The sequence below is a fragment of the Entamoeba invadens genome, assembly GCF_000330505.1.
Source record: "Entamoeba invadens IP1 unplaced genomic scaffold scaff_1105074726033, whole genome shotgun sequence".
NCBI classification, from domain to species: domain Eukaryota; phylum Evosea; order Mastigamoebida; family Endamoebidae; genus Entamoeba; species Entamoeba invadens.
Window position 1 is genome coordinate 402,134 of NW_004440383.1, and position 23,937 is coordinate 426,070.

Sequence of the window (23,937 nt, forward strand, 5' to 3'; positions counted from 1 at the left end):
AGACTCGACAAATTTTTTCATGAAAGCATATCCTTTTGGATAGAATTGTTTTGGGTACTTCTGAATGAATAGATCGAGTTTATCAGTTTTGGTCTTTAAACAGAAATTATAGACCGACTGAATAAGGCGATTATAAAGGACCTCGCGTAAGACTTTCCTCACATGTTCACTGAAATCGACAACTTTCTTTTGATCCATCATCTCGATGAAGACTTCTCTCTCTTCGACACTTGGTGAGGTCGGTACATACGTTTTCACCAACACATTCAATTGATTCAAAAGTTCTGTTCTCCATGGTAATAACACTTCAGGTAGTGTCACTGAGTCAAAATACTTTGTTTTCCGGCCTGTAAAGTAGTTCCAATATCCTTGGTCGAGTTCCTCGACATATGCGTTGACCTTACATTTATAAGGAGGGTAACTCCCTCCACACAAAATAGGTACCGGCGTTTCAAAAAACTCAAACAAGATATCGGGGACATATGGAATAAATATCCCAGGCCAATAAAACGGATAAAACAACGTGAGGAGCCCAAGCACACAGGACGAAGTTGATGTAACATTATCTGAAAGTAAGATGACACCATACCCACACATCATCATACAAAGGGTATTCAAAACGTCTTCAACAGTCATCGTACAAAACAACCGAATGAGGGAATAGTCTCCGACTAATCCCATCGACCGCTCAATTTCACTGGATTTCTGTGAACTCAAAAACACTTTAGAACATGGAAATGTTGTCTTGTTGTTATTCCCAAGCATTACATTAATTGCTTCGGTCGGCCGTTCCAGTTTCATGAACTGTTGGAGCTTCACTTCGAGAAGTGCTTTAATCGGATTCACTGTGAAATTTGGGCTCTGCATTTCCACTCTTAGAATGAATGAGTAATAATACTCTAACTTGTTTCGATATCCTATTTCCGACAATTGCGAGAGTAACGCAAACAAGCAGTTAAAGTACGGGCATGTCGTGGTGAAACAATACGTTCGTTGTGTATAATATGGCTCTTTAAAAAGTTCTGCAGTGAGTCCCACTGGGTTAATTAAGTCACTTGTGATATTCAGAAATTCGTTTTGTCTGAGACATACACAAATCGTACTTGTTTCTTCTCCAGGAAGCATCGTGACGTACTGGGTTGGATGTTTCTTCATTATTTCCTTTGAGACTGATGGAAGTTTCGAAATAGTTGGCGGTTGGGGTACAATGAATTGTTCGGACTTCAGCGGAAATTCATAACTTTCCGGGTATTTGTAGAGCAAACTAATTTGTGGCGTCGGAGTGTTTGGCGCCGTCGACGGCGATACTCCAAATATTGAAAAAGAGGTGATCAGTGTTTTTGTCAACGTGGTTAGTGCAACGGTCAATGGTGAGTCGCGTAAGAGTGTTGAGTCGGCCATTGACTTGAATTATAAGTTTATGTCATTTGTAGTATTTGTATAGCTTTTTTACTACATTTTTATAGTTCAACTACCCATGACATATTTCGTCACCACAAAACAGTATTTTTGTTATTTGATCAATCAAGAATTAGGTAGGGTTTCCCGAAAAAAGACAAATTGTTTTAGTGCAATGTGACGTTTTGTTGAAAACTTGGAATACAATAAAAGATGTGTTTTATAACTTTGCAGCATCAAAGCAATACTTCGTGAGTATCTCCAAACAGCTTGACATCGACGGTACTCTTAACACTCGTGACATTTCTTATGGTTAAATTTCTTGACTTCAATGGTACCTCCCCGATGTCCATTGATTTCACCGAAAGTAAAATAAGGTGCTCGATTGTACTGTTAACCAACTTGTCGAAAACAAAGACACCATCACACAAATAGAGATTTTCAACGTGTTTTGGAAGAGTGATGGAATGTGGATTAAATTCTGTGAACCCCAAGTGTTGTAGATCATTTGCTTGTGACAAATCAATCGAAAAGGGTTTACCTCTAATTATATCGAAAGATACAAGAGAGGAAGGGCACACAAGATGTTCAATTTGGGGTGATAACAAAATCAAAACTTTCAAACCCAAAAGGTTACTTGTGAGATCGTTGTCGAAAACACAGCCTATTGCCACTAGATTTGTTATTCCTCTGTTGAACGGCAAGCCTTTTTGTAAATTCATTCGATTGAGATGCAGAGCCTTTAGATTGTCTGTAAAAATGGGGCTTTCCTTAAAACGAGAATATGACATTGATAGTTCTTTAAGCGAAGTTAAAAGCGTCATATCTTGTGTTACTGTGGCGTTTTGAAATTCCAACGCAGTCATTGAACTAAACTTTGACAAATCAAAATTTGTATCATTCACTATGTGCAACTTTTTGATTGTTTTAAAATTAGCTGGTGTGGCTTTTGAAAGTGTATTTTCAGTGCATTCCAAGAACAACACGCCGTCCGGTATTTGGTTCAACTCTCCGTGTACACTTTTAATATTCGTGCTTTTGATCATATCTTCTGAAAAGACAATTTTAGAATTACTTAGTGTGTTGACTGTTTGAAGTTCGTGAAGTCCGTTTAACAGAATATCATTTTTTACTTCTGACCTTACAGTGATAGTCTTCACAAGGCACATTTCATCAATCTCATTAATTTTCATCAAGTTGTTGTTACATACATTTAACGTGTAATCTCGCAAAAATACGATCTCTCCGTCTTTATATATCCAATCATCAAAAGCGACAACAGCGAAGCTCTTGAGTATGTCTAAGTGTTCGACCTTTTCATATCTTGAATTAAACACCACTATCTTCTTTTCGAAATTTTTGTACTTCTGAAGTTGTAAAGCTGTTTCTGTTTTCCTACAGTGAAGCGACACAACTTTGATATGTTGTGTCTTGTCTGGGAAGACGTCTTCTAATGTTATTGAGTTTTCCCAGTTTAAAACGTTGAGTTTTACGATCTGGAGATTGGCAAACCCACTCAAGTTGATTTTTTTTGAAAATGAAGACACAATAAGCATAATAACTTTTTCTTTCAATTTCTCAAACAAAAAAATATCGTGATTTTCTTCAGAAATATGATTTATTAACTTGATTTGTGCAATCTTGTCAATTATATTATTTCTTAGTGCAATATCATTATTATCACATTCTATTGTCTCGAGGTGTGGAAAAAGAACGAAAATATTATTTGGGATGAGAGTGTTTACTATATTATGATAAGTTCTTGATGATACAATTTCGTTTTTGTTTTGGAGTGTTTTTAGTGACATCTTTGGAAAAAATCTGAGCATCTCTGTTGCTTCTAAACATTTTTTATTTACTAATTTAAGTGTGATAACATCTTCAACAAACCGAAAATATATAACAGCGTTTGCAAGATAAAAGGCTTCAAGTTGTTTCATCGTTTTATAGTTTTGTGATTTTTATTTATTCATTCAAATTTTAAACTTCTTTTTTTTTGACGTATAATTATTAATAACAAAATATAATTTATAATTATAAAAATAATAGTAAATTAAAAATACTATTTTTTTTAGTTAATTATTAAAACCAAGAATACTATTTTAATTAATTAATGATTAATTTATTCTTTTTAAATTATAGTTAAATTTAACTATAAAATATAGTATCTCACTTTTATTTTTAGAAAGAGAAGAGAGAAAGGGGATGAGAAATGGAGGTTAAACAACTCTGGAAAGTGAGAAAGCAAACAAAATTCAAATTTGGTTTGTTCTGATTGTAGGAAGTGGTAAGAACTCACAAACCGCGAGATCGTTTTGTCTCGAAACCTCGAGGACAAAAAAGAAAGAGAACTGGGTTAGGTTAAAAAATAGAAAAGAACAGAAGATGGGTCTCTCTTGGAGGTGCGCCTTTTTGCACTCCCGTTGTTTCCGTGTCTTTATTCTAACATCGCTGCTTGTGTTTTCAGTGCTGTACATTGTCTTGACGATCGGGGTTATTTTCACACCAGCAACGCTTCTAATTAAAAAGTGGTATGATCCACTTCCAAAAGCTATTGTGTCTGTCAAAGACAGTGCTCAAATTATTTACCCAATGATTGAGGATGTCTCAAAATTGTCCAACACAGTCATCCGAGCAGACTATTTTTTCCAGTTTGGGTTTTCGGAGTTCAACAAGACGTACAACATTATCGACCAAACGATCGACGAACAAGTCTTTCCTATACTGAACCTCACCAACTCTGCAATATCAGGAGCAACTGGTTTTGTCAATAAAATTGCAGATTTTCTTCATTCAATACACATCAACTTCAACATTTCGTTCGTCGACAACCTCAACATAATCAATGACATTCTCAGCGAGGTTCCACAACAACTCACTGATCTCCAGTTTCAAATGGACAAGGCAACAAGAGCTGGCGAGGCTCTTGGGCAGTCCATTGATGTTGTTGGGCACAGGTTCATCAAGTTTTACCACACTTGCGATAATCTCACTGATGTTGTTGATAATGTTTTCCAAGACGTTGATATTATTGTTCAACAGATGGATGTTTTGGAAGATTCCATACCGGTGGTTGTTGTACTTGGAAAGGCGGTCGCGTGCTTTGTTATGGTGTGGCTTGCATTTGTTACTATGATCATTTTCTTGTATGTCAAATATCACAAGCCAGTTGGTTGAACCAAATCATGTTTTTTGAAGACAAATTCTATATTTTGATTAAATATTTTATTATTTTGGTTTTATTTATATTTGAATTTTATAAGTTTGTTTTAGTTTATTAAATTGTTTTTAATCAAAAAACATTATGTTTTAGTTTTTGTTAACTTAAAAAAATAAACTAAAGGTGTTACTTTTTTGAACTAAAGTCTTACATAAATTTAATTCAATTATAAAAAATTTAAAAATAAATATTTTTCAAATGATTTAAAAAACATTTTTATTATAATTTAATAATTTTAATATTAAAATTAAACCAATAAAAATCAATTTAAAATGAAATTTTGAAATTGAGTTATTCGGAACGAAAGATCATAAGAAGGGAGAAAAAGAAAGTAAAAACATGGACAGCAGTGCTTCTTTTTGTAGAGTCATCAAACTTGTCATGGACGGCACAACGATACACATTGATGACTCAAGGCTTGTTTCAGCTCTGCAAGAGCTGCAGGCCAGGGTTGACTCGCTTGAAGCTATTCTCAGAAAAGACCCACAAGCTCCCCCAAATGCCACTGACATTCGAGACAAAACGAATTACGCGGGTGTTAGTACATCGGACCTTCATGGGGTAATAGTACCAATTTTGTTCAACGCAGAAGACTATGAGAGTCACCTTGTCAAGAAGAAACAATGTGAAGTGAAACGACAACGACATTTATCCTTTTTGATTGAAATAGCCAATACCAAATTCCGTCGCTTATTTTAGTTCACATTTGGCATTCCAATAAATTATCGTCGTGTTGTTATTTCCAGTTTCACCAATCGAACAAAACAATAAACTGAAACAATAACATGTTAAAAAAGCGCTTTTTATTCGCTGAGGGTCGTCCCCCAGAACGTTTAATACACACTCAAAGGAAGAACTCAGGGATGACCACCTTTGCAGTCAGTTTGTGTTGGTCGGCTGGGCATTCCTTGAAGAATTCGAACTTGTACGAATCGGCCTTCGTCATGACCATAATACACGCTTCATTCCCGCACCTGTAGCAATAATTTGGCGCACTCCAAACAGTTACAATCTTATTGTCCAACATCCACTTAAACCCTTCCTGGATGAGTTGATGAGCTCGACACACGAAATTCAGTCCGTTTACTTGCAAGAAATCGTTGAGAGGTTGTTGCCCGAAAGTGTGTCCAGCGCCTCGTGGGCTTTCTTCCCAGTCGATGTATGGCTTGTTTTCTTCAGGGTCGCTCCACAACAAATCACACATTACGCCGTCGTGTGGGACTTCTTTTTTTCGATCGACTCGCGCGATGATGTCAAGTGTCTTACAGTCGGGGGAAAGTCCTCCGTGGGTGCCAAACACACGCCCATCGATCAACACCCCAAGCGACAAGAAGTCAAACAAATCGGTGCAGTTTTTCCAGACGTTCGACGTTCCGTATTTTCTCTGGCACTCGTCGTAAAACCCATATATCTGTGTAATTGCCCGGCTCTCATGGTTTCCTCTTATCAAATAAATGTGGTCGGTGTACTTGACTTTGAGTGCGATTAACAACAAAAACGTTTCGACGGAGTTGAATCCCCTGTCGACGTAGTCGCCCAAAAATACGTACTTTGTTTCGGGAGGCCGTCGGCCTGTTTTAAAAAGTTCGAGAAGGTCCCAGAACTGACCATGGATATCACCACATATGGTCACTGGCGTTTGTAAAGGTATCATGTTGGGCTCCTCACACACAATCTCGCGACACTTGTCACAAAGGTATTCGACTGTAAGTTCACTGACTGGCTTTCCAACCCACAACGCGTCGAGTATTTTGTCGATGTCTGTATCTTGTGAGGAAATTGATTCTATCTCCATCCTTTCTTTTTTTCAGTTTCTCACTTTTGGAAAATTTTCTCTTTTCATTCAAATCGTATTTTTCCTTTCGGATGAGTGTGGTTTCAGGTAAACGAACTATTTCGCAGCGATCCCTGAATTTTAAAACCCTTTTTTCAATTCCAGTTTTTCTAATTATGAGGAAATCGAGTAAAAATGTTTTTCTCTTTTTTTTTATTTTTTTTTTTTTAAATGGCAGTGAAAATGTTTTCAATTGTGTTTTTCTATTTGAAGTTTTTAAAAATTCCTCACGATTTTTATTTTTATCAATGGAATGTTCTTCATCCTCTATCAATCTTGAATAAAATGATATGAATGGCTATTATGGCCAGAATGGATGTAGTATTCTGATTTATAAACAGTAAAACACAATTACTACTAATATAGTTTTATAATTTACAATTTAATTATTTATAATAGTAAAATAAACCCCCAAAAAATTTAAAAATGAAATTTTGAGATTTGGTATATATTATTTGCAAATGCAGAAGAATAATACAAATGAAATGTTTTCAAATCGATTTTTGATTTGATTAAAAATCAGAGAAAGAGTTCGATTGTGATAGTTTGTCCAACAACATAAAAAGGAACTCACCAACTCCTTAATTAATGCTTTCGTTCTTATTACTATTGTGTTTAGTTAATTCCAAAAAGGCATGGATCATTACAGACACACACTTCGATAGCAATTACGCAGAAGGCACACCTACAAAGTGTTATACTACCGACTGTTGCCACGAAGACTCTAAACCAAGGCAAGACGCAGAGGAAGCTGGACGGTGTGCTTCTTACGAGTGTTATCCACCTCTTAACACGGTCACTTCAGCATTTGATCATATTAGAGAAAACAAAGATCAGAGCGACACTGTCTTTTGGTTAATGGATGCTGTACCTGGTGATGTCTTGAGTCAGTCAAAAGAGATCAATAAGAATACAATTAAACTTATTGTAGAACAACTTAAACAGAAGCTCCCTGGCTTTAAAATATATCCAGTCCCTGGTAACCATGATTATTTCTTGAGCTCAAATTGGGAGTTTGTTTCTATTATTTCAAGTATATGGTATATATATTATAATGCTATAGTTCATCTGTATCACAGATACGATTAGTAATTTATAGTATAATAATAATATAATTATATAATTATTAATATGTATAACTGGAAGGTATCCTCCAAAAAGTGAATGGATGCTCTCATTTATGGCAGATTTATTCTCAGAATGGTTATCCACAGAGGCTTTGGAGACATTTAAAATAGCGGGATATTACAACGAAATGATTGACACGGACATCCGATTGGTAGCACTGAATCTGGTTTATGTGGATATGTTCTCGATGCACAACGGTCAGTATAAAAGACAAGACCCGGGAAATATGGTAGCTTGGTTTAATCAGACTCTGAAAGATGCCAAAGCAAATAACGAGAAAATTCTTTTGATCTCACATGAGTGTATTGGTCTTAAGTCGAATGGACAGTTTGACTTAGCTCCCGAGTTTAACGCCGACTTCACAACATTAATGGAAGAGTATGGCGACCTTATGATAACGCATTTCTGTGGACATTCACATTATGAGTCATTCAGACTCTTGCCAAACAGAGAGAACGCCAAGTACTCTTGTTTGGTGAATCCAGCTTTGACATCCTATAAAAGTCTTGACCCCAAGTTTAGGTTGATCGAATTTGACAAGAATGGAGTGAAGGATTGGATGACATTTGCTATGAATGTCGAAGAGTGTAACAACATGACAAATGGATATCCTTGGAAGAAGTTATATCGTGCAAGTGAGTATTATGGTATCAACGACTATTCTGTTGATGGTCTTAAACAGTTTTATGATAAATTGAGCACAGACAGTTCGCTTTGGAGTAAATTCATGAAAGTGTATAGTACCACGAGTTTCTATACATGTGCCGATGACTGTAAAAAAGGTATTTTATGCGCTTTGAATCATTTGACTGAAGAAGAGTACAAAACTTGTATGTCGAGTTAATTCAGTTCAATCATACTTTTCATTGTTTTCGTTACTACTTTCTATTTAATAAATAGCATTCTAATATACATATGATATTAAAATAATATAATAATAAAACCTCAAACTATGGTTATTATTAATAGTAATAATATGATATAAGAATAATAATGTGATTCTTGGGTTTTTTTTTTTATTACACTTTTGTAACTCATTATAGTTATATTATAATAATAGTATAGCAATGGGATAGTATATCTTTAAATAAAAATAGCATAAAAAAACGTTTTCTATAAAAATGGCGAGTCAAACAGACAAAAAAAAATGAATCTTCGCCACGATCCATTAAAAGTTTTAATAAGACGAACTTGAATAAGAAAACAAATCCAATGACTTGTTCATTTTTGTTCTTTGCAATTTTGGCTGTAGCAAGTGCTTCTGGCAATTTAGACACCAGTTTTTATGTCTCTTTGGGGTGTTTGATTGCGATGATTGTTGTCTTCACGGTGTTAATCATTGGGGTTTCTGGAATATATATATTTAAGAAGCTTCGTTCAAAGAACCATGAGTATGAAGCTCTTCAGTGATAAATAAGTGAATGATTCATGTGATTCAATTCGATCTTTGGTATTATACTATAATAGTATTTTATTTAAATTCAAAACTATACGAAAACAGTAGAATTACTGCGAGTAGTCCTTAATAATATCGTTGAGCTTCGCCACGATTGTGCTGAAACTGGGTCTTTCAGTCGGAACGTCTTTCAAGCAGAGTTGGATGAGTTCTGGCATTCCATTCGGGAATTGAGTTGGATTGATGGCTGGCCTTTCTCCTGCACACACCTTTTGTTGAATTTGTGCGTTGGACAAGTCCTTGTATGGTACTTCATTAGTGAAGATATGGATCATAGTCATCCCAAATGAGTACACATCAATAGGTAATCCGTGTTCTCTCATTTCCATGACTTCGGGTGCCATATATTGGTATGTTCCTGGACTTTTCTTGAGCACTTCGCCCTTCCTCAATTTGAAGATAGTAGTCAAGTCGTGCAACTTCACTGTGCATTTCCCTTCATTTGTGATGTCGTGGTGGACCACACGTAATTTACTCGGCTTAACATTTCTGTGAATGATGTTGTGTGAACTGAGATACATAAGTGCATTCGCACAGTCGGAGCAACATCTCAACAAGAATGGAATACCCATCTTCTCCTTCTCCATTAAAGTTTGTAAGTCGCTGACTGTATCTCCATCAAGAAGAATAGTCGATGATGCCAAAATAATGCCAGTCATCCCAAGAATGTCCGGGTGGTGAATATCTCGATACACATTCTGGATGAATTCATAGTCGTCTTTTTCATATTTATCTTCTATGTTGTATTTGAATGCAACAACACTCTCATTCTTAACAGTAGAAAGTACTCCATTGATCATTCCAACTCTAAACTGTTCTTCATCAGAAGCTTTCACTAAGTCCTTGTCGTTGTAGGCCGGGACTATACCTTCTAACTGGAATCGAAGTGCACGGCTGACAATTTCGCCGCCCATCAAAGCCTTTTTCTTTAAGTGGAATTGGACTTGACCAGTCAGACCCATAGTGGCATATTGATGGAAGAGTAAAGTGACTTTAATAGTGATGTGGTCACCCTTTTTGAGAGTGAACTTGTTGTTGTCCACAGTCAGTTCGTACTTTGGTGACTCTGCTGTTTCGACGTTGAGCTTGTAAGTGCAATCAGTCTTGTTCACAAAGCCGATAGTTTCGACCAGTGGGATTCCTTGGATGGCGTAGTTACTTCCAAATGTGAGCTTTTCAATTTTCTATGTGTTAGTGGATACGAAGAGATTGGATAGAGTCATATTTGGTTATGAACAAACTGGCTCAAGAGAGAGTGCAAATCCCTCGTCAAAGTATGTTGAGATTGATGAAGAAAGTGGGAGTCCCTTTGATGACATCTGTTTGTGTTTTTCAAGATGGCCAGAAAGGAACTCAAGTCCAAAAGAATATATCAAGAAGTGATTTGGAGTTCCATAAAAATAGCACGAGATGAACGATGTGGTTCTTTTCTAACTCTTTTAACTAGTGTTTAGAATTTGTCATTGCTCGATTTTTTCATTTTTCTGGAAATTGTTGTTGGGACGCTTTTGAAAAAGACAGAAGAGGCTCTGTGGAATTCCGAATATACACACTTCGTTCTTTTCCCGTTTGTTCCTTTGAAGGATTTTAATTGAAAAAATGGTGGTCACCGGCTACACTTGAAATCAAATGATTTGAATCAGGGAAGTTGAACTTCATTAATCTATTTATGAAGTAGACGAAGATATGTATTATACTCAAAACCATACTAAAATAGTAAATATTTTTATTGATCAGTTACAGTGATCTATTTCAATGACGTCTTCATATCTATAGTTTCATTTATAATAAAAATACCATGTTGTGTACTATTTACCCAATGCGAAATATGAAGAGCTTTCCATTGATATGCAAGTGGGCAAAACGCCATTCTTCGCTCTGAAAACGCATTTGTAGGGTTAATCAGGCATGTTTTCATAAAGCGCAACACGTCACACCAATCCACTGTTTTCAATCCGAAAAGACGGCTAGAAAGTGACGACCAAAGATAGTGAAAGGGAAGATTGTCCAAGCTGGAAATGCGTGTTTTAAATAAAAAGAAATCCAAATTGGGTAAACCAAATATTCACAAAACAAAAAATTTATAAATGAGCAGACAAGTGTGGAACGAACATTCCCAAGAAATTATGTCAAAAACAAGGCACTGTCATCTCATAGTTTATTCGAGTTGATGAGTCGGATCACACAACACCAAACAGTCTGCTCCAGACGACTGAGTAACATCATTCAAGTCAATACAATCGTTCGGAAGAGTGACATTGAGAAGTATTATGACCAAGCCATCGATGATGGTGGAGAGTCTTCATTTAGTTGTGATGCTGAAGTCATGAGGATTCTTTGTTGCAATACTAACTTCGGAAGAGATGTTCTTGAAATGGAAAATTGTATCAGAGCAACTGTCGAGATGGAAAGGTCCATTACGCCAGCACTCTAATATTTCTCTATGTTTATTGATTGTAAATTTCATTTGCTTTGAAAGACACTTTTTCTGATTTTTTATACTATTTTACGTCAAACCGTTCCATTTGGTTTCATTTGGTTTGATTTACTATTTTTCATTAGTAAAAGTATTGTTATTATTAGTACAGTGTCATGTAGTGAGATGTTAACGAAAAGAAATGGTAATGACCAAAATAAAAGGAAGTTAAATAATTGAAATTATTGTTTCAATCCCCGAAATTGAAATGTTATTGTGGCTAAAAAATGGTTTTTTAATGGGAATTACTGGACAACATTTCGTCGTTTTTTTGATAGTTTTTCTTTGTATGATATTTTTTTATTTGTTTTTTACTTGTTTTTTTCCGTTTTTTGGTAAAAACGTGTTTTATTCAGGTGTTTAAATATCTGACAATTAGGTTAACAAGTCATAAAAAAACGAATATCATCAAAAAAATTACAACAGTTAAAATTTTTATAAAAAGATATTTGAATCATTATTTGTTTTGATCGACATTTCTTGATTTTTTCTATAATTCATCATTTTTGTGGATATATTCGGGATTCAAACAAAGTTATTTTTTGATTATTGGCAAATAAAAAGATTTGTCACCATTTTGTGCTGATCCGTATCAAATTGAACATCGAGAATTACCATTCATTTTATTATACACATGTATTTTTATCCTTATTACTCAAATACTGCGCAAATTGTTGGGAAAGTTATGACAAAAAACGACTATTAAAATGCTTTTACAAAATCTACCAAAACGGGTATATTTGTTTTTTTATGAAAAACAAATTCTATAATATAGCTTTTTATGTTATAAAATAAATAATATTTATAAGTTGATATTTTTAAATTTTGATGTTTGGTATCTCATAAATATAAGAACTGTTATATAAAAAACCAACCGGCAAACTATAATAATGGTTCCTAAAAACTATTTAATGGTTTTTCAATGCAAAATTTGTAAAAACAGGACAAAAAACAAAAAAACTGGAATTTACTATAAATTTATGGTTTGCTGGTCTTTTTTTCTGTGCCAAACTATTTTTTGGATATCTCTATATTAAAGTTTGCCAAGTGTCACCGAGTTACTCAATTATATGTAATCGCGACTCAATAATTTTTAAAGAAAAATAGAATTACAAAAACTGAACATCAATTCAGTTGATTAACAACTATTTATTGTTTAACAATCAACAAGAAATTCTGAATGTAATCAACACCTTTATTTTTAAAAAGGATAATCAATATTTATTTCACTGTTGTTTACTAATTATGAACATTAAAAACCAAACAATGTTCGAATTCTTTTTATATCCATCCTTTCGTATATTTTCTTGACTTATTCCTTCGAAACTAAAAAAGAATAAAAACATCAATAAGGATATATTGGCGATAAATTCTCTTCCTCATTATTCTCTTCTTTCTTTCGTGGTGTACTTTTCTCAAATTCGTTCGTATCCATTTTGCGCCTTTCGATACTTTCAGCGTCTTCTTCTCCACATCCCAAATACAAATAACTGTTGATGATATTATTCTGAAAATTCATTTCAGGACCCGACTCGCTGTTTGTTCCTTGACGATCCCCTGTACCCACCACTCTCTCAAACGCATTTTTAATATTTTGGCCCTTCTTCTTCGCTCCTTCTTGATCCATATTTTCAAGTTCTTATGTATTAACTCAAAACCTAACACAAACCATAAAAAGTAAATAATTCAAAAATGTCACACTTCTATTTCTTCTTCTCCATTACCATTGGAACAACTTCTTTCATGTCCACCTTCGACACAACGTCCTCCAGTTCTTCTTGCACTTGGCCCATATGTGTTTTCACATACTCGCGTTTCTGGTCTTCATTCTCAAACACTCCAGATGTCTCCGCCTGCTTCGTTATTTTCTGTTCCATCACTTTCATCACACCGTTCTTGATACGTTCAGTCACTTTACTTAATATATGCTCTCTCTTCGCTGATAATTCAACATTTTCTTGCATTTCCTTATTCAAATCGGCTAACGCAAGTATTGGTGTTCCTTTCCCCATCCAGTGTTTTCCTTCTTCATCGTACTGTTCACGGGTTTCACTTGTACTTTTGTCTTCAATATCATTCCGAATGGTCACCTCCCTCACCAACACCTCCTCCTTCTTCTCTTGACTGCTCTCTTTCTCACGTCTCTCCTCCTCTTCAATTTCTTTGATTTGTTTTGTCGTCATCTCTTCAAGTTGTCTCTCAATGGCAGTATTAAAAGGCATTGCAGTTTTATTCTCGCTATTTGTTGATATGTGCTCTACCACTGCTTTATTCGCGATTTGACATTTGAGTGGCGATAGTACCTCCGAATCATGTGAATAAGATGATCGATATTGGTCAATATCCTTTTTAACAGTCGAGATGTCCGAAATGGCTGAAGCAAGTTGTTCTGGTTTTATTGGTTCAGGGCGGTTCTTAAGTATTTCGGAGTGTTCTGCGTTGGATATTTCCATCATTCTCGCCTTACTCATTTCGCTTTTCATTGATATTTGCGACGGACTTTGCATTTTGTCGTTTTCATCTTCTTCCATTCTCGCTGTTTTTGCTTTGGGTTGGGCTAAAGGGGAAACATCCTCATAGGACACGTTATTTTCATACATCACTCCATTATTGTGTTCAATTTCCATATACGAATCGATGATATTATCAACACCAACCAATTTCTTGATATCCTCCAAGTCCATTTCCTCTTGTTCCTTTTCATTAATTTTCTCCGAAAGGAGTGCGGAGTTGACAATCGATTTTCTATTCGGTCTCACACCCTCAAACTGATCGACTTCTTCGATTCTCATTTTCCGTTTTTGTGGCGCAATATCCTCCAAATCTGCTTCTTCCGGTTTGACATCTTCGAAAGAGTCGTCGTCTTTAACTTCTAACTTTTTCATGGCGGCTTGTTTCCTAAGTTGTTCTTGTTGTTGTTTTAAGTACTTCTCTTCTTCGGCTCTTTCTTTCTCGATATGTATTGTCAATTCGCCTTTCTCGTATTCATTGAGATTCATATAACTGTTCATGATGTTATTTTTAATTTCGTCTTCTCTCATATCAGTCGTTTGTTTTGGCGTTCGGTCAATAACACCGTTGTTAATTAACTCGCGTTCTTCTCTCTCTAAGTTACCAAAGATTCCCGCTACGCTACTTCGAAGTCGTTGTTTATCAACTGGTTTATAGACGGGGACTGTCTTTGTGTCCGGTAAATTTTGTTTAATAGCGCTCGTGTATATTTGTGACGGCGGATTGATTATATTGTGTTTGTCCATTGCCAGACGGCGTAAGTCTGAGTAACGACTGTGTCCCTTCATTCTCTTCTTTTAAGTTCATTTTTTTCTCTTTTTTCCTGTTTTTTCTCTGGGTGATATATATACATTGCTGTTTTTTTTAAATTGTTATTTATATATCTTACTGCCCATTTCTCCACTTCTCTTTTTTTTGTCGTTTTTTACGTCTCATTTCACTGCTGTTTCTCATTTACTCATTTTTTTGACATTTTTGAGTAATCATCTTTTAAAGCCAGAAGACGATTCAGTTGATTGTTTTTTATAGTTCATTATACTATTTTTTATAGTTTTGTTTTATTTTTCTGAAAATTTGATTTGGTTTAAATAAGAATTTTAAAATACAAAAATTTAAGATGCGATCTTTGGATTTGTTTTTTATCTGATTATTTTTCTTCAAAAACTTTTATACAAATTTCTAATTGTCTTAAAATTATAATATAGTTCATTTAAACTATTTTTCTAATTTTCAATTGACTTCAAAAATATATTTATTCATCGAAAAATTTTATTAAAAGAGTTTTAAAAAATATAGTATTCCCACAAACCATTAAAACCCCATATTAAAAACTAAAACAGAGTTCAATAAAATCCGAACCCAGTGCATTCGCTGATGGCATACAACAACTTCTCCTTAAGTATTTCTTTATTGCTGTAATTAGGCAAATCCAGTCTGTTAATGCAAGTATGTGCAGTTGGCAATTTTTCGTCGGGATTGTCGTACTTAATAGAACAAATCATGAAAGGGAGTGGATGTCCATCTGCGTCCACCAATTTCTGGAACCCTCCAATCGGGGAATTAGGTGATCCTGTGACAAATTGAAGGACTTTATTTCGCAACAGTTGATTCATCTCTTCAAGTACACTCCAGAACCAGACTACTTGGAGACTCTCCTCATTATAACTCTCATAGACGCAATTCTTTTTCAACTCTTTCACGTCAAACTCCTCTCCACAGAACACTTTCTCTAATTCCTTTTCTTCAAACATCTTCACCTTGTCAACTGCTAACACTGAAAACAGCCCTTTCCCAAACCACTCAACTTGTTTCGCGTATTTAGTGTTATATTTGTATTGAACTAACAGCTCAATGTACTCCTTCTTATTGCTTTCGTTCACTTCCAAGTCGCCCTCTTTCAACTTGACCTCTTCTACTTTATCACCACGTTTCTCGTCATATACAAAAGTGAGTCCCCATGCACTCACATCACTGTTTAACACGTTTTGCATCTGTTTGTAAAACTCGGGGTCAACCACTTTTAAATCTTCCACTTCCGTTCTCTTCCCAAGAAGCATTCGTAAGAACGTCAATGAGAATCGCAAATTGAGCGTCATGTTATCACATATCATCTTCCCGATCAATTTGCCCACAAACATCATCAACTCCGGTGAACTCATTAAATCGGGTTCTAACACACCGTTTTCTACTCTAAAGAGTAACGTCTTCTCGTCTACAATGTCTTCAAGTGCAAGTGCATAACACTCTCTCAATAGTCCACCAACATCCTCCCCCGTTTCATTCTCGAACCTGACCTTAATTAAACAGTCAAAAAGAACCGAATTTCGAAGTTGGGCGTAGAGCGTCTGCAACACTTGTTGTCGCTTCACGGTGACCGTGAGGCGTTTGTTCCCATTCCGACTTTTGATGGACTTGTACAACTCGTCCATCTTCTTTTCAAATGGATAACAGAACCGTTGTGACTCAAGAAAGTGTAATCCTCGTTCAAAGACATTCGCGTCGATGATATACAAAAAGTCGATGTAACTTCTGATGGTTCGTAACAATTCAATAATCTTCTTATTCGGATTTTGTGTGTTATTCGTTAATTCTTTTTGAACCAGTTTCAGTGCAATTTTCAAATCAATTGTCTCGCGTGTTTCTATAATTCTACTAATAAGTGTAGTATAATTTATAGTTTCAATTTCGTCCATTTTCTTTTCTTTTTGTGCACTTTGTGACGTCTCCATTTTCTCCTTCTTCTCTTTTACCAATGGTATTTCATTTGAAACGTCTTTCTCACCTTCTTCGTCATTTTCTTCATTGTTCTGTTCATTCACTTCTTCTTCTTGATTCTCAAATTCATTTCCTTGAATCAGTCCTTCCTCTTCACGAGCAAAATATTGGTCTTGATCCATTCCATTCTCTTCATCATTATATCCGTCAATTCTCTCTTGAAAACGAGGGGGCAAACCTTCATTCCCAATAAAGTACTCTGCAACTCCGTTTTCATGGTCATTTAACATCCCAAATTGTGGTATTCGATGGTCGTTCATTAAGTGTGGGTTCTGTGGAACAAACATTCCCATAGGCAAATTACCTCCAAATAGAGGTGAAGCAAGCTGTGTTCTTCCCAAATCGGCGAAATAGGGGACAAAAGTGTTTCCAGTTCTATTCGGTTGCACAGATTTAACAGTGTTTTGAGTCAAGTTGATAACGTTTAAGAAATTGAAAAAGTTCTCTTTGCTTGTGCGGTCCATTTCTCCTTCAAACTGCTTTGTATACTCAAACACGATGTCTTCACATATCGTCCTCGTCACTTCACTCATCGCAAAATTTATGCAATCTAACACACCATAGCGCACCTTCTCCCCGATACTCTCCATCACCATTTTCACAACGGTTTTGTCGTTAAAGTCGACGTAGATACTTCCAAAGTTAAGTAATTTGTCGATCGCATTCCGCTTCGTCCCAACACCAAAGTTACTTTTCACGATAAGTTGGACACACTTCGAAATCATGTCTTTCACTTGTTGTGGCGGGTGGTCGTATTTTTCCAACAAACAATATAAGATACCAACAAACGCATTCACCTTCGTTTCTGACTGTTTTGTAATCGCTTTTGTTATGAATTCTTCCACCACCAACACTATAACATTCTTCAAAAACATTTTAGAAGGATCGCTCTTCACAAAGTCCATCAACGCTACCATACAATACTTCCTCACTTCCTCTGTAGTGGAACTTCCGATGTTCTCAACAAAATTGACGACATTAATTGTCTTGTCTGCTGCAGACAATTCAATCAATGAAGGTGATGGTCTGTCATGTCCTTTCTGCTTATTCAAGAACAAGAATACTGGTTCTAACATCGGCAGTCTAACTCTTTTCGTTCGATTGTTCTCAGAAGCAAGTTGTTCGACTCTTCCTGTTCTTCTCCGTTCTTCTGGATGTTCTTCGTAGTACTGAAGAATCTGTTCAGCCCAGAATTGTTGAGGAATCTGCACAAGTGTCTCATAGTTTATTCCGATAGGAAGTTCAATATCACCCATTGAAGGCACATACACTACTCTTCTCTCAACTTGTTGTTGTGGTGTTGATTGTGGTTGTGTTACTTGTTGAGGACAAGTCGTTGGCGGTTTCACTTGGTCCAAAATCAAGTTGCATTGATCAGACACATCGCCGTTTCCGCGCTCTAATTGTATTGCGCCATACTCTTTGATAACAGCAATGACTCCAGTGACTCGTCTATTGTCATTATTATTTGAGTAAATGGCGTAGTCATGAACTAATTGTGTGATCACATTATCACACCCCAAGACTTCTACAAGTTGTTCGATCTCTGTCTTCTCCATACTTGTGTCACTGTCACTTGGAATAACATTCGCAACCTTTTCCATTCGAAGCTTCTGAGTAAGTTCATCAACTCTTTGTTGTGAGAGAGGTGGCTTATTCAGTTTGTCATTGGTACCACTCTGTGGCAGTCTTCTCTTCATCGCCTCATTGAATATTTTGTCGAAACAAATGTCGTTGAACGATAAAAAGAATGTGTTTTCGACCTCTTCCATATTCCCTTTAAGTTGTTCAGAAACGACTTTGTTGAATTTTATGCAATCAAATTTGGATGTCTCGACTTTTGTTGGCTCGTTATACCAATTTGGTGTGATGTTATTTGGTCTGAGTGTATTGATGACTTTTGGCTTTGATAATGCACTCGGAGTTCCTCCAAGTAACAATGCTTTCAGTGCCAATTCTTCTGCAGTCTTGTCCGTGATCCACCCATTATCATTCAAATCTTTCACCAGAGACGACACATCTGCAGTGATTTGTCCCTTCAATAAATAATGTGAGAGTCTCTCCTTATTCTCATTGTACGCAGATTGTCCAACACACAATATCAGAGGTATTATGTATGAGCACACAATCATTTCGTTGTTCAATTCAGTCTTTTTCAAGAATTCAAAGAAGGAAGATATCAAGGTAAGTGCATTCATACTGTTTTTGAACGAATACATAAAGAATTTCGCTTTCTCGGTTGCATCGACAGAAGTGACTACTCTTGCCTTTGTTGTTAACCCTAATAAATCAGCAACGATTGTCATATTCAATATTTCTCGAAGACTCCCAGACTCTTTGTTGTGTTTATTAAACACATCCTCTAACACACCTTTGTCGCAACTAGAAAATGCTTTTCCAATATCATCATACGCCTCTAAACGTACATTTTCACTGAATACTCTTTCAAATACTCTTTCAACACCTTTCACATTCACATTGTTCTCTTGCAAATACAAAATCGCATCTAAGACAGTTGCAATTGTCACACCGTCATATAATACCATTGATATATCTATTTCATCGTACAAAAAGCAGAACAGTCCAACTACTCTTTCATAATTCACTTTCAATGCTTCTTGTGTGATTTTCGTTTGAATAATGCTTTTGATAATATGTGAGATATACTTCTGTGAATGTTCTTTAATTTCGTACCCCAAAAATGTCGTTGTCGAAGGGTCGATCAAAATCCGATTCTCAAAACAGACTTCGAGAAATGGAAGTGTTGTTTTAGTTAAGTACAGTCTTTCCAGAAAAAGTGCACATATCTCCTCCTTCGGGTTCTTTAAAACTTCTTGCAAACATCCATCATAGATCACAAGATCGTTATTTTCAATCGTTTTAATTCTTCGAAGACACTCAATCAACAACGAAACTACCGCCTTATGGCTTAATTTCGTTTTATTTTGATTTTCAATGGACTCTCTCACCTTTTTCAGTGCCAAAAAGGCCAATAATAGCTTCCCAGTATCAGGTAGCGTCTTAGCAATTTCACGAAGAATATTCTCAGACAAGAATTGTATTGTCCTCCCAACAAAAAAGAAGAGTCGATTCACCTTTCGAATCCCAAAGTCGAGTGAATCTTCACTATTTGTGATCTTTTCGTTTCCACTCGCATACAAAGCAATCAATTTGAACGCATTAATAACACATTCTTTACTGAAATCCAAGTGCTCTTTATTCATCGTATTCAAGTCCCACTTATTGACATTTAAAAAGTACGTGATTGGTAGACAAACGAGGAGTTGGTCGAGCGTGAAGTTGTTGTCCTTATGCTTTTTGGCCAGATCAAACGTCGTCTTTGAATTCGCAAAATCGTCTTTATTCCCATTCGAAACTATTTTGAAAAACCAATTCCCTTTCAACGCATACACCTTCTCTACGGTCTTCTCAAAGAACCTCACTCGCGGCGCATTCCCCCACAAAAAGTTCCACAAAAATTTGATCATTTCTTTCTCTGTGATATCCTTTGTTTTATGCAATGACTCTTGGAGTAAGTTGTTTGCAGCAATGTTAAATGGTAACGGTGGTATACTGAATGAAGTCTTTTGTTTGTCAATATCAACATTTTTCATCTTGTCTAACACAGTTTCCACTAAGTACCACAATGAACACGAAAACATGGTTTGTCCCTGCGAATACAAGTATATCACAGACTTCGTCAGTGTGTTATTCGTGTCAATCATTCTCTTGATAACATTGTAATAGATGTTCTTAATATCAACGGAAAGTTGTTCTGGACCACTATGAAATTGAATAACTGTATCAAACAACACAAACAGTGTCCCAACTGTTTTGCAATTTGGATCGTTCAATACAATTTTGGCAAACGCACTAAATTCAGTCATTCGAGTGTCCAGTATTTTATTCATCCCTCTTGATGTCTTCATTAAATACAAAGGGCGCACTAAAAAGTTTGCGAAATCGTCTTCTGTAAAATGTCTTTTAAGCAACGTGAAAGTGTGTTTTTCATCGACTACTCGTGGAGTTTGAAGGGTTAAATACCTCTCGACCAAAATGACTGCAAAAAAGCTTTTAAGTGTCTTTGCATTCTCATACAACTCCTTTACTCGCTCAATCATTTTGTAATGAGTTGAAGTGTGGAGTGCCGCAGAGGCTATAAAGAATTTCCAGAACTCGGGAAACGTGTCACAGTTGAAGATATATTCGGAAATGACTTTCACTTTGACCCAATTGGAATATGTAAATCCTCTCAAGAAGTTGTCGACAAGTATTTCCTCTTTTTGTGTTATTGGCTTGTTCTCCTTCCCCTTCTCAAATTCTTGAATAATAAATTTGATGACTGCGGTCTCGATATTCTTATCATCCATTCTGCTCAACCACACTTGATTCGCTAATACAAAAGTCTCTTCACATAACAATTTCTCAAAGTTCTCAGTGACGTTATGACCTCTTCCAATTTCAAGTACTGTGTTTAGGACTTGATAGTCTTCGTTTTGACTTTCAATGTATTTCTTTTGTGCAACTCGCATTCCAAAGTCGGACCCAAGAGCTTTAGAAACTTCTTTAATGTACTTGGTGTAGTCCTCACCAATTGGAGGAGCCTCAATATTCATCACATCCGAAAATACCTCAATCTTTTTTGTATTAGAGAAGTATGCCGCTATTTCTGGAAACTGTGAAGACTCTAAGTAATATGAGTTCGTTGGATAAAATACTCCTCGCAACGCGCAACACTCGATCATTTCCCAAAGCATCTTTCGTTGCTCTTTTGTGACTTCTCGTAGTTTTACTTCGTTGTCGATTTGAACTACAGGAAGTGCCTCCAAAAAGTGCTTCAAATGTTTGGAGAAATCCGTGTCAAAAATTGGGGTAATTGGGGTGTCCTTCACTTTGTTGTACTCCGCCTTGAAATTTTCATAACATATGCTTGGATTCATCTCTTCTTCCATTCTATATTAACAGTTCTATATGTACATACATAACCATTCAATGAACTTAATAAAAGCTATAACCAAACCATTTGTTTGTAATGACTTATGATAATTAAATAACAACTCATTCAATAGTAAAAAAACAAAATGTTGAGTTATAGAATATTATACTAATTACTATAATCTATTGTTATTCATCCATAACAATAATTGAATGAGGAAGAATTAAATAAGATTTATTTTCTATTATAATATTTACTAATATCATATACCATACTTTATAATATTTTGAATTATTAAAATTGTATTGATATACTAATAACAAATAAATAGTTTAATTTAAAATTTTACTATTTCAATCATTTCTTGTAAATTTTTATTTATCATATGCTAAAATATTAACACCGTTAAAAAAAATGTTTTTTTAAAACAAATTAAATGGGAAATTAAACTATAATTTATAATTTAGTATATTATATATTTGAATCATGAACTCCAAGTCTTGCCAAATTAATATTCTATTTTGTAACTATAAATAAATCATATTTAAATTACTAAAAAAAAGACAACAAAATCGCCTAAAAAGAAGTAAAATAAGAAGAAGTTAACGTGACCAGCTTCTTCTCTCCTCTACTTACAACCCAAATTCATCATCAATTTCATGGAACCTATCTGCCTCATCGCCGAAGATGTCATCATCGTCTTCATTTTCTTCGACAATTTCGTCCCCAGTATTAAAGTTTTCATCGAGCTGTTCCATATCGAGTTTGTATCTTAAGATACCACCAATACCACTAAAGCCTTTGACAAACTGTGCACCCTCTTGTGTGTTGTCTGTCACAAACTCAAGTCTTGTTCCAAAGTCCTTGTAATGTTCGGAGATCCAATCGACAAAAGCCTCCTGAGCCACAAATTTCATATCAACGCCAGTCTCAGCGTCTTTCATGATTCCTCCCTCAGCGACATCAGACTCTTTCTGTGTATAAATGACTTTCTTCTCGTCAGTGTTGGGATTAATCAGTTCAGTACGAATCGATTTCAAGTTTTCCCAGACAATCAAACGTTCGACAGCTCCCATCTCAAGTGCTTTAATAGTCTCTTGCATGCCAAAGACAAACTTACCAGTGTCCATCTTGATGTTATCCATGAATTCATTAATCAAGTCCTTTTCCGCAACAAATCTGACGTTTCTCAACGTCTCTGCAGACAACTCAATGGCTTGGTTGAATCCGTTTAATCCACCATAAGAGACATCGACTATATTCAATACAATGGCTTGAAGTCTTGGATCAAACATCATAGACTTATTAAGTACAGTCTTAAAGTCGGCAATACCAGCAAGAATGAGCCCCGAGACATTAGGGTGGTCGTCCGTGATGAAATTCTCAACAGCAAGTTCTCCAACTCTTCTGACGTAGTTGTGTCTCTTCTCAAGTCTCAAACGTGCAAAACGGACAGATGACTGACCACCTCTCCCGTGTTTCTTGGGCAACTCAACAGTGATCTTCTGTAAAACACTTCTGGTGTTTCCTTGTAATGTTCCAAACAAAGTGCCATTCCCGTCCATAACAATAAATCCATATTTGTCATCGTTCTGCATTAAATCGGTGATAGCTTCAGTATGGAATCTATTATCACAGAGATAAGTCGATGTATTGATCGGCTTGGGCGGTTCAAGATCAATGCATACCAACTTCTCTCCTTTCTCAGTGTATACAGAACCACAGTATATAACTAACCCATTTGGGGGTACAATGTGGTGCAATTTAAGTCTGTTTTGGGTCGATGTAATAGCAGTGAGCACTGACTGCCTATTCACTCGCGACTTGATGTTCGTAGCAGTACCATATTCTTCAACTAGCTTCTGCATCATTTTCGATATCTGTTCTTCGGGCTTCATGATCACCGTGATCATCGATGTCCCATCACCGCGTGCCGCTTCCAAATTTTTCACAAGTCGCTTCGTCTGAAAGACTTTGATCTGCTCGTCCTCTGTCAATTCTTCTTCTTTCACCTTAACAGTCTTTCCCAATATCGCCATAATACTTGTCTTTAGAGTTTTTTAGGGTTTCTTCTTTGTTTGTTAAGTTTGAGTCTTGAATGCATTTATTATTCATTAGTAAATTAATAGCAATTTATAATATACTAGAGATTTATTATTGATATTGCCATTGAAAAAGACATTTTATTTCTACCAAATTCTTG

At 35.8% G+C, this 23,937-nt stretch overlaps 10 protein-coding genes across 10 annotated transcripts; 3 read left to right on the top strand and 7 right to left on the bottom strand.

The window, feature by feature from the left end:
- Window positions 1–1,401, bottom strand: EIN_406200 (hypothetical protein; the record flags this gene model as incomplete). The annotated part of the gene is made up of 1 exon (XM_004256879.1): window positions 1–1,401. A coding segment is annotated over one exon (1,401 nt), but the record flags the coding sequence as incomplete, so codon positions are not given.
- Window positions 1,402–1,524: 123 nt separating this feature from the next.
- Window positions 1,525–3,338, bottom strand: EIN_406210 (hypothetical protein; the record flags this gene model as incomplete). Its single annotated transcript, XM_004256880.1, has 2 exons — window positions 1,525–1,593; window positions 1,647–3,338. 2 exons carry the CDS (start codon window positions 3,336–3,338, stop codon window positions 1,525–1,527), a joined length of 1,761 nt encoding a protein of 586 aa, XP_004256928.1.
- A 445-nt stretch (window positions 3,339–3,783) lies between these two features.
- Window positions 3,784–4,575, top strand: EIN_406220 (hypothetical protein; the record flags this gene model as incomplete). Its single annotated transcript, XM_004256881.1, has 1 exon — window positions 3,784–4,575. One exon carries the CDS (start codon window positions 3,784–3,786, stop codon window positions 4,573–4,575), a length of 792 nt encoding a protein of 263 aa, XP_004256929.1.
- Window positions 4,576–4,957: 382 nt separating this feature from the next.
- On the top strand, window positions 4,958–5,317 carry EIN_406230 (hypothetical protein; the record flags this gene model as incomplete). Its single annotated transcript, XM_004256882.1, has 1 exon — window positions 4,958–5,317. One exon carries the CDS (start codon window positions 4,958–4,960, stop codon window positions 5,315–5,317), a length of 360 nt encoding a protein of 119 aa, XP_004256930.1.
- A 145-nt stretch (window positions 5,318–5,462) lies between these two features.
- Window positions 5,463–6,413, bottom strand: EIN_406240 (protein phsophatase-2A, putative; the record flags this gene model as incomplete). The annotated part of the gene is made up of 1 exon (XM_004256883.1): window positions 5,463–6,413. The coding sequence occupies one exon, from the start codon at window positions 6,411–6,413 to the stop codon at window positions 5,463–5,465; it is 951 nt and encodes a 316-aa protein (XP_004256931.1).
- Window positions 6,414–7,040: 627 nt separating this feature from the next.
- Window positions 7,041–8,424, top strand: EIN_406250 (sphingomyelin phosphodiesterase, putative; the record flags this gene model as incomplete). The annotated part of the gene is made up of 2 exons (XM_004256884.1): window positions 7,041–7,465; window positions 7,599–8,424. The coding sequence occupies 2 exons, from the start codon at window positions 7,041–7,043 to the stop codon at window positions 8,422–8,424; spliced, it is 1,251 nt and encodes a 416-aa protein (XP_004256932.1).
- A 662-nt stretch (window positions 8,425–9,086) lies between these two features.
- Window positions 9,087–10,355, bottom strand: EIN_406260 (tyrosine protein kinase ITK/TSK, putative; the record flags this gene model as incomplete). The annotated part of the gene is made up of 2 exons (XM_004256885.1): window positions 9,087–10,220; window positions 10,278–10,355. 2 exons carry the CDS (start codon window positions 10,353–10,355, stop codon window positions 9,087–9,089), a joined length of 1,212 nt encoding a protein of 403 aa, XP_004256933.1.
- Window positions 10,356–13,215: 2,860 nt separating this feature from the next.
- Window positions 13,216–14,811, bottom strand: EIN_406270 (hypothetical protein; the record flags this gene model as incomplete). The annotated part of the gene is made up of 1 exon (XM_004256886.1): window positions 13,216–14,811. One exon carries the CDS (start codon window positions 14,809–14,811, stop codon window positions 13,216–13,218), a length of 1,596 nt encoding a protein of 531 aa, XP_004256934.1.
- Window positions 14,812–15,366: 555 nt separating this feature from the next.
- On the bottom strand, window positions 15,367–21,750 carry EIN_406280 (ubiquitin protein ligase, putative; the record flags this gene model as incomplete). The annotated part of the gene is made up of 1 exon (XM_004256887.1): window positions 15,367–21,750. One exon carries the CDS (start codon window positions 21,748–21,750, stop codon window positions 15,367–15,369), a length of 6,384 nt encoding a protein of 2,127 aa, XP_004256935.1.
- A 616-nt stretch (window positions 21,751–22,366) lies between these two features.
- EIN_406290 (eukaryotic peptide chain release factor subunit, putative) lies at window positions 22,367–23,773 on the bottom strand (the record flags this gene model as incomplete). Its single annotated transcript, XM_004256888.1, has 1 exon — window positions 22,367–23,773. One exon carries the CDS (start codon window positions 23,771–23,773, stop codon window positions 22,367–22,369), a length of 1,407 nt encoding a protein of 468 aa, XP_004256936.1.
- Window positions 23,774–23,937: the final 164 nt, after the last annotated feature.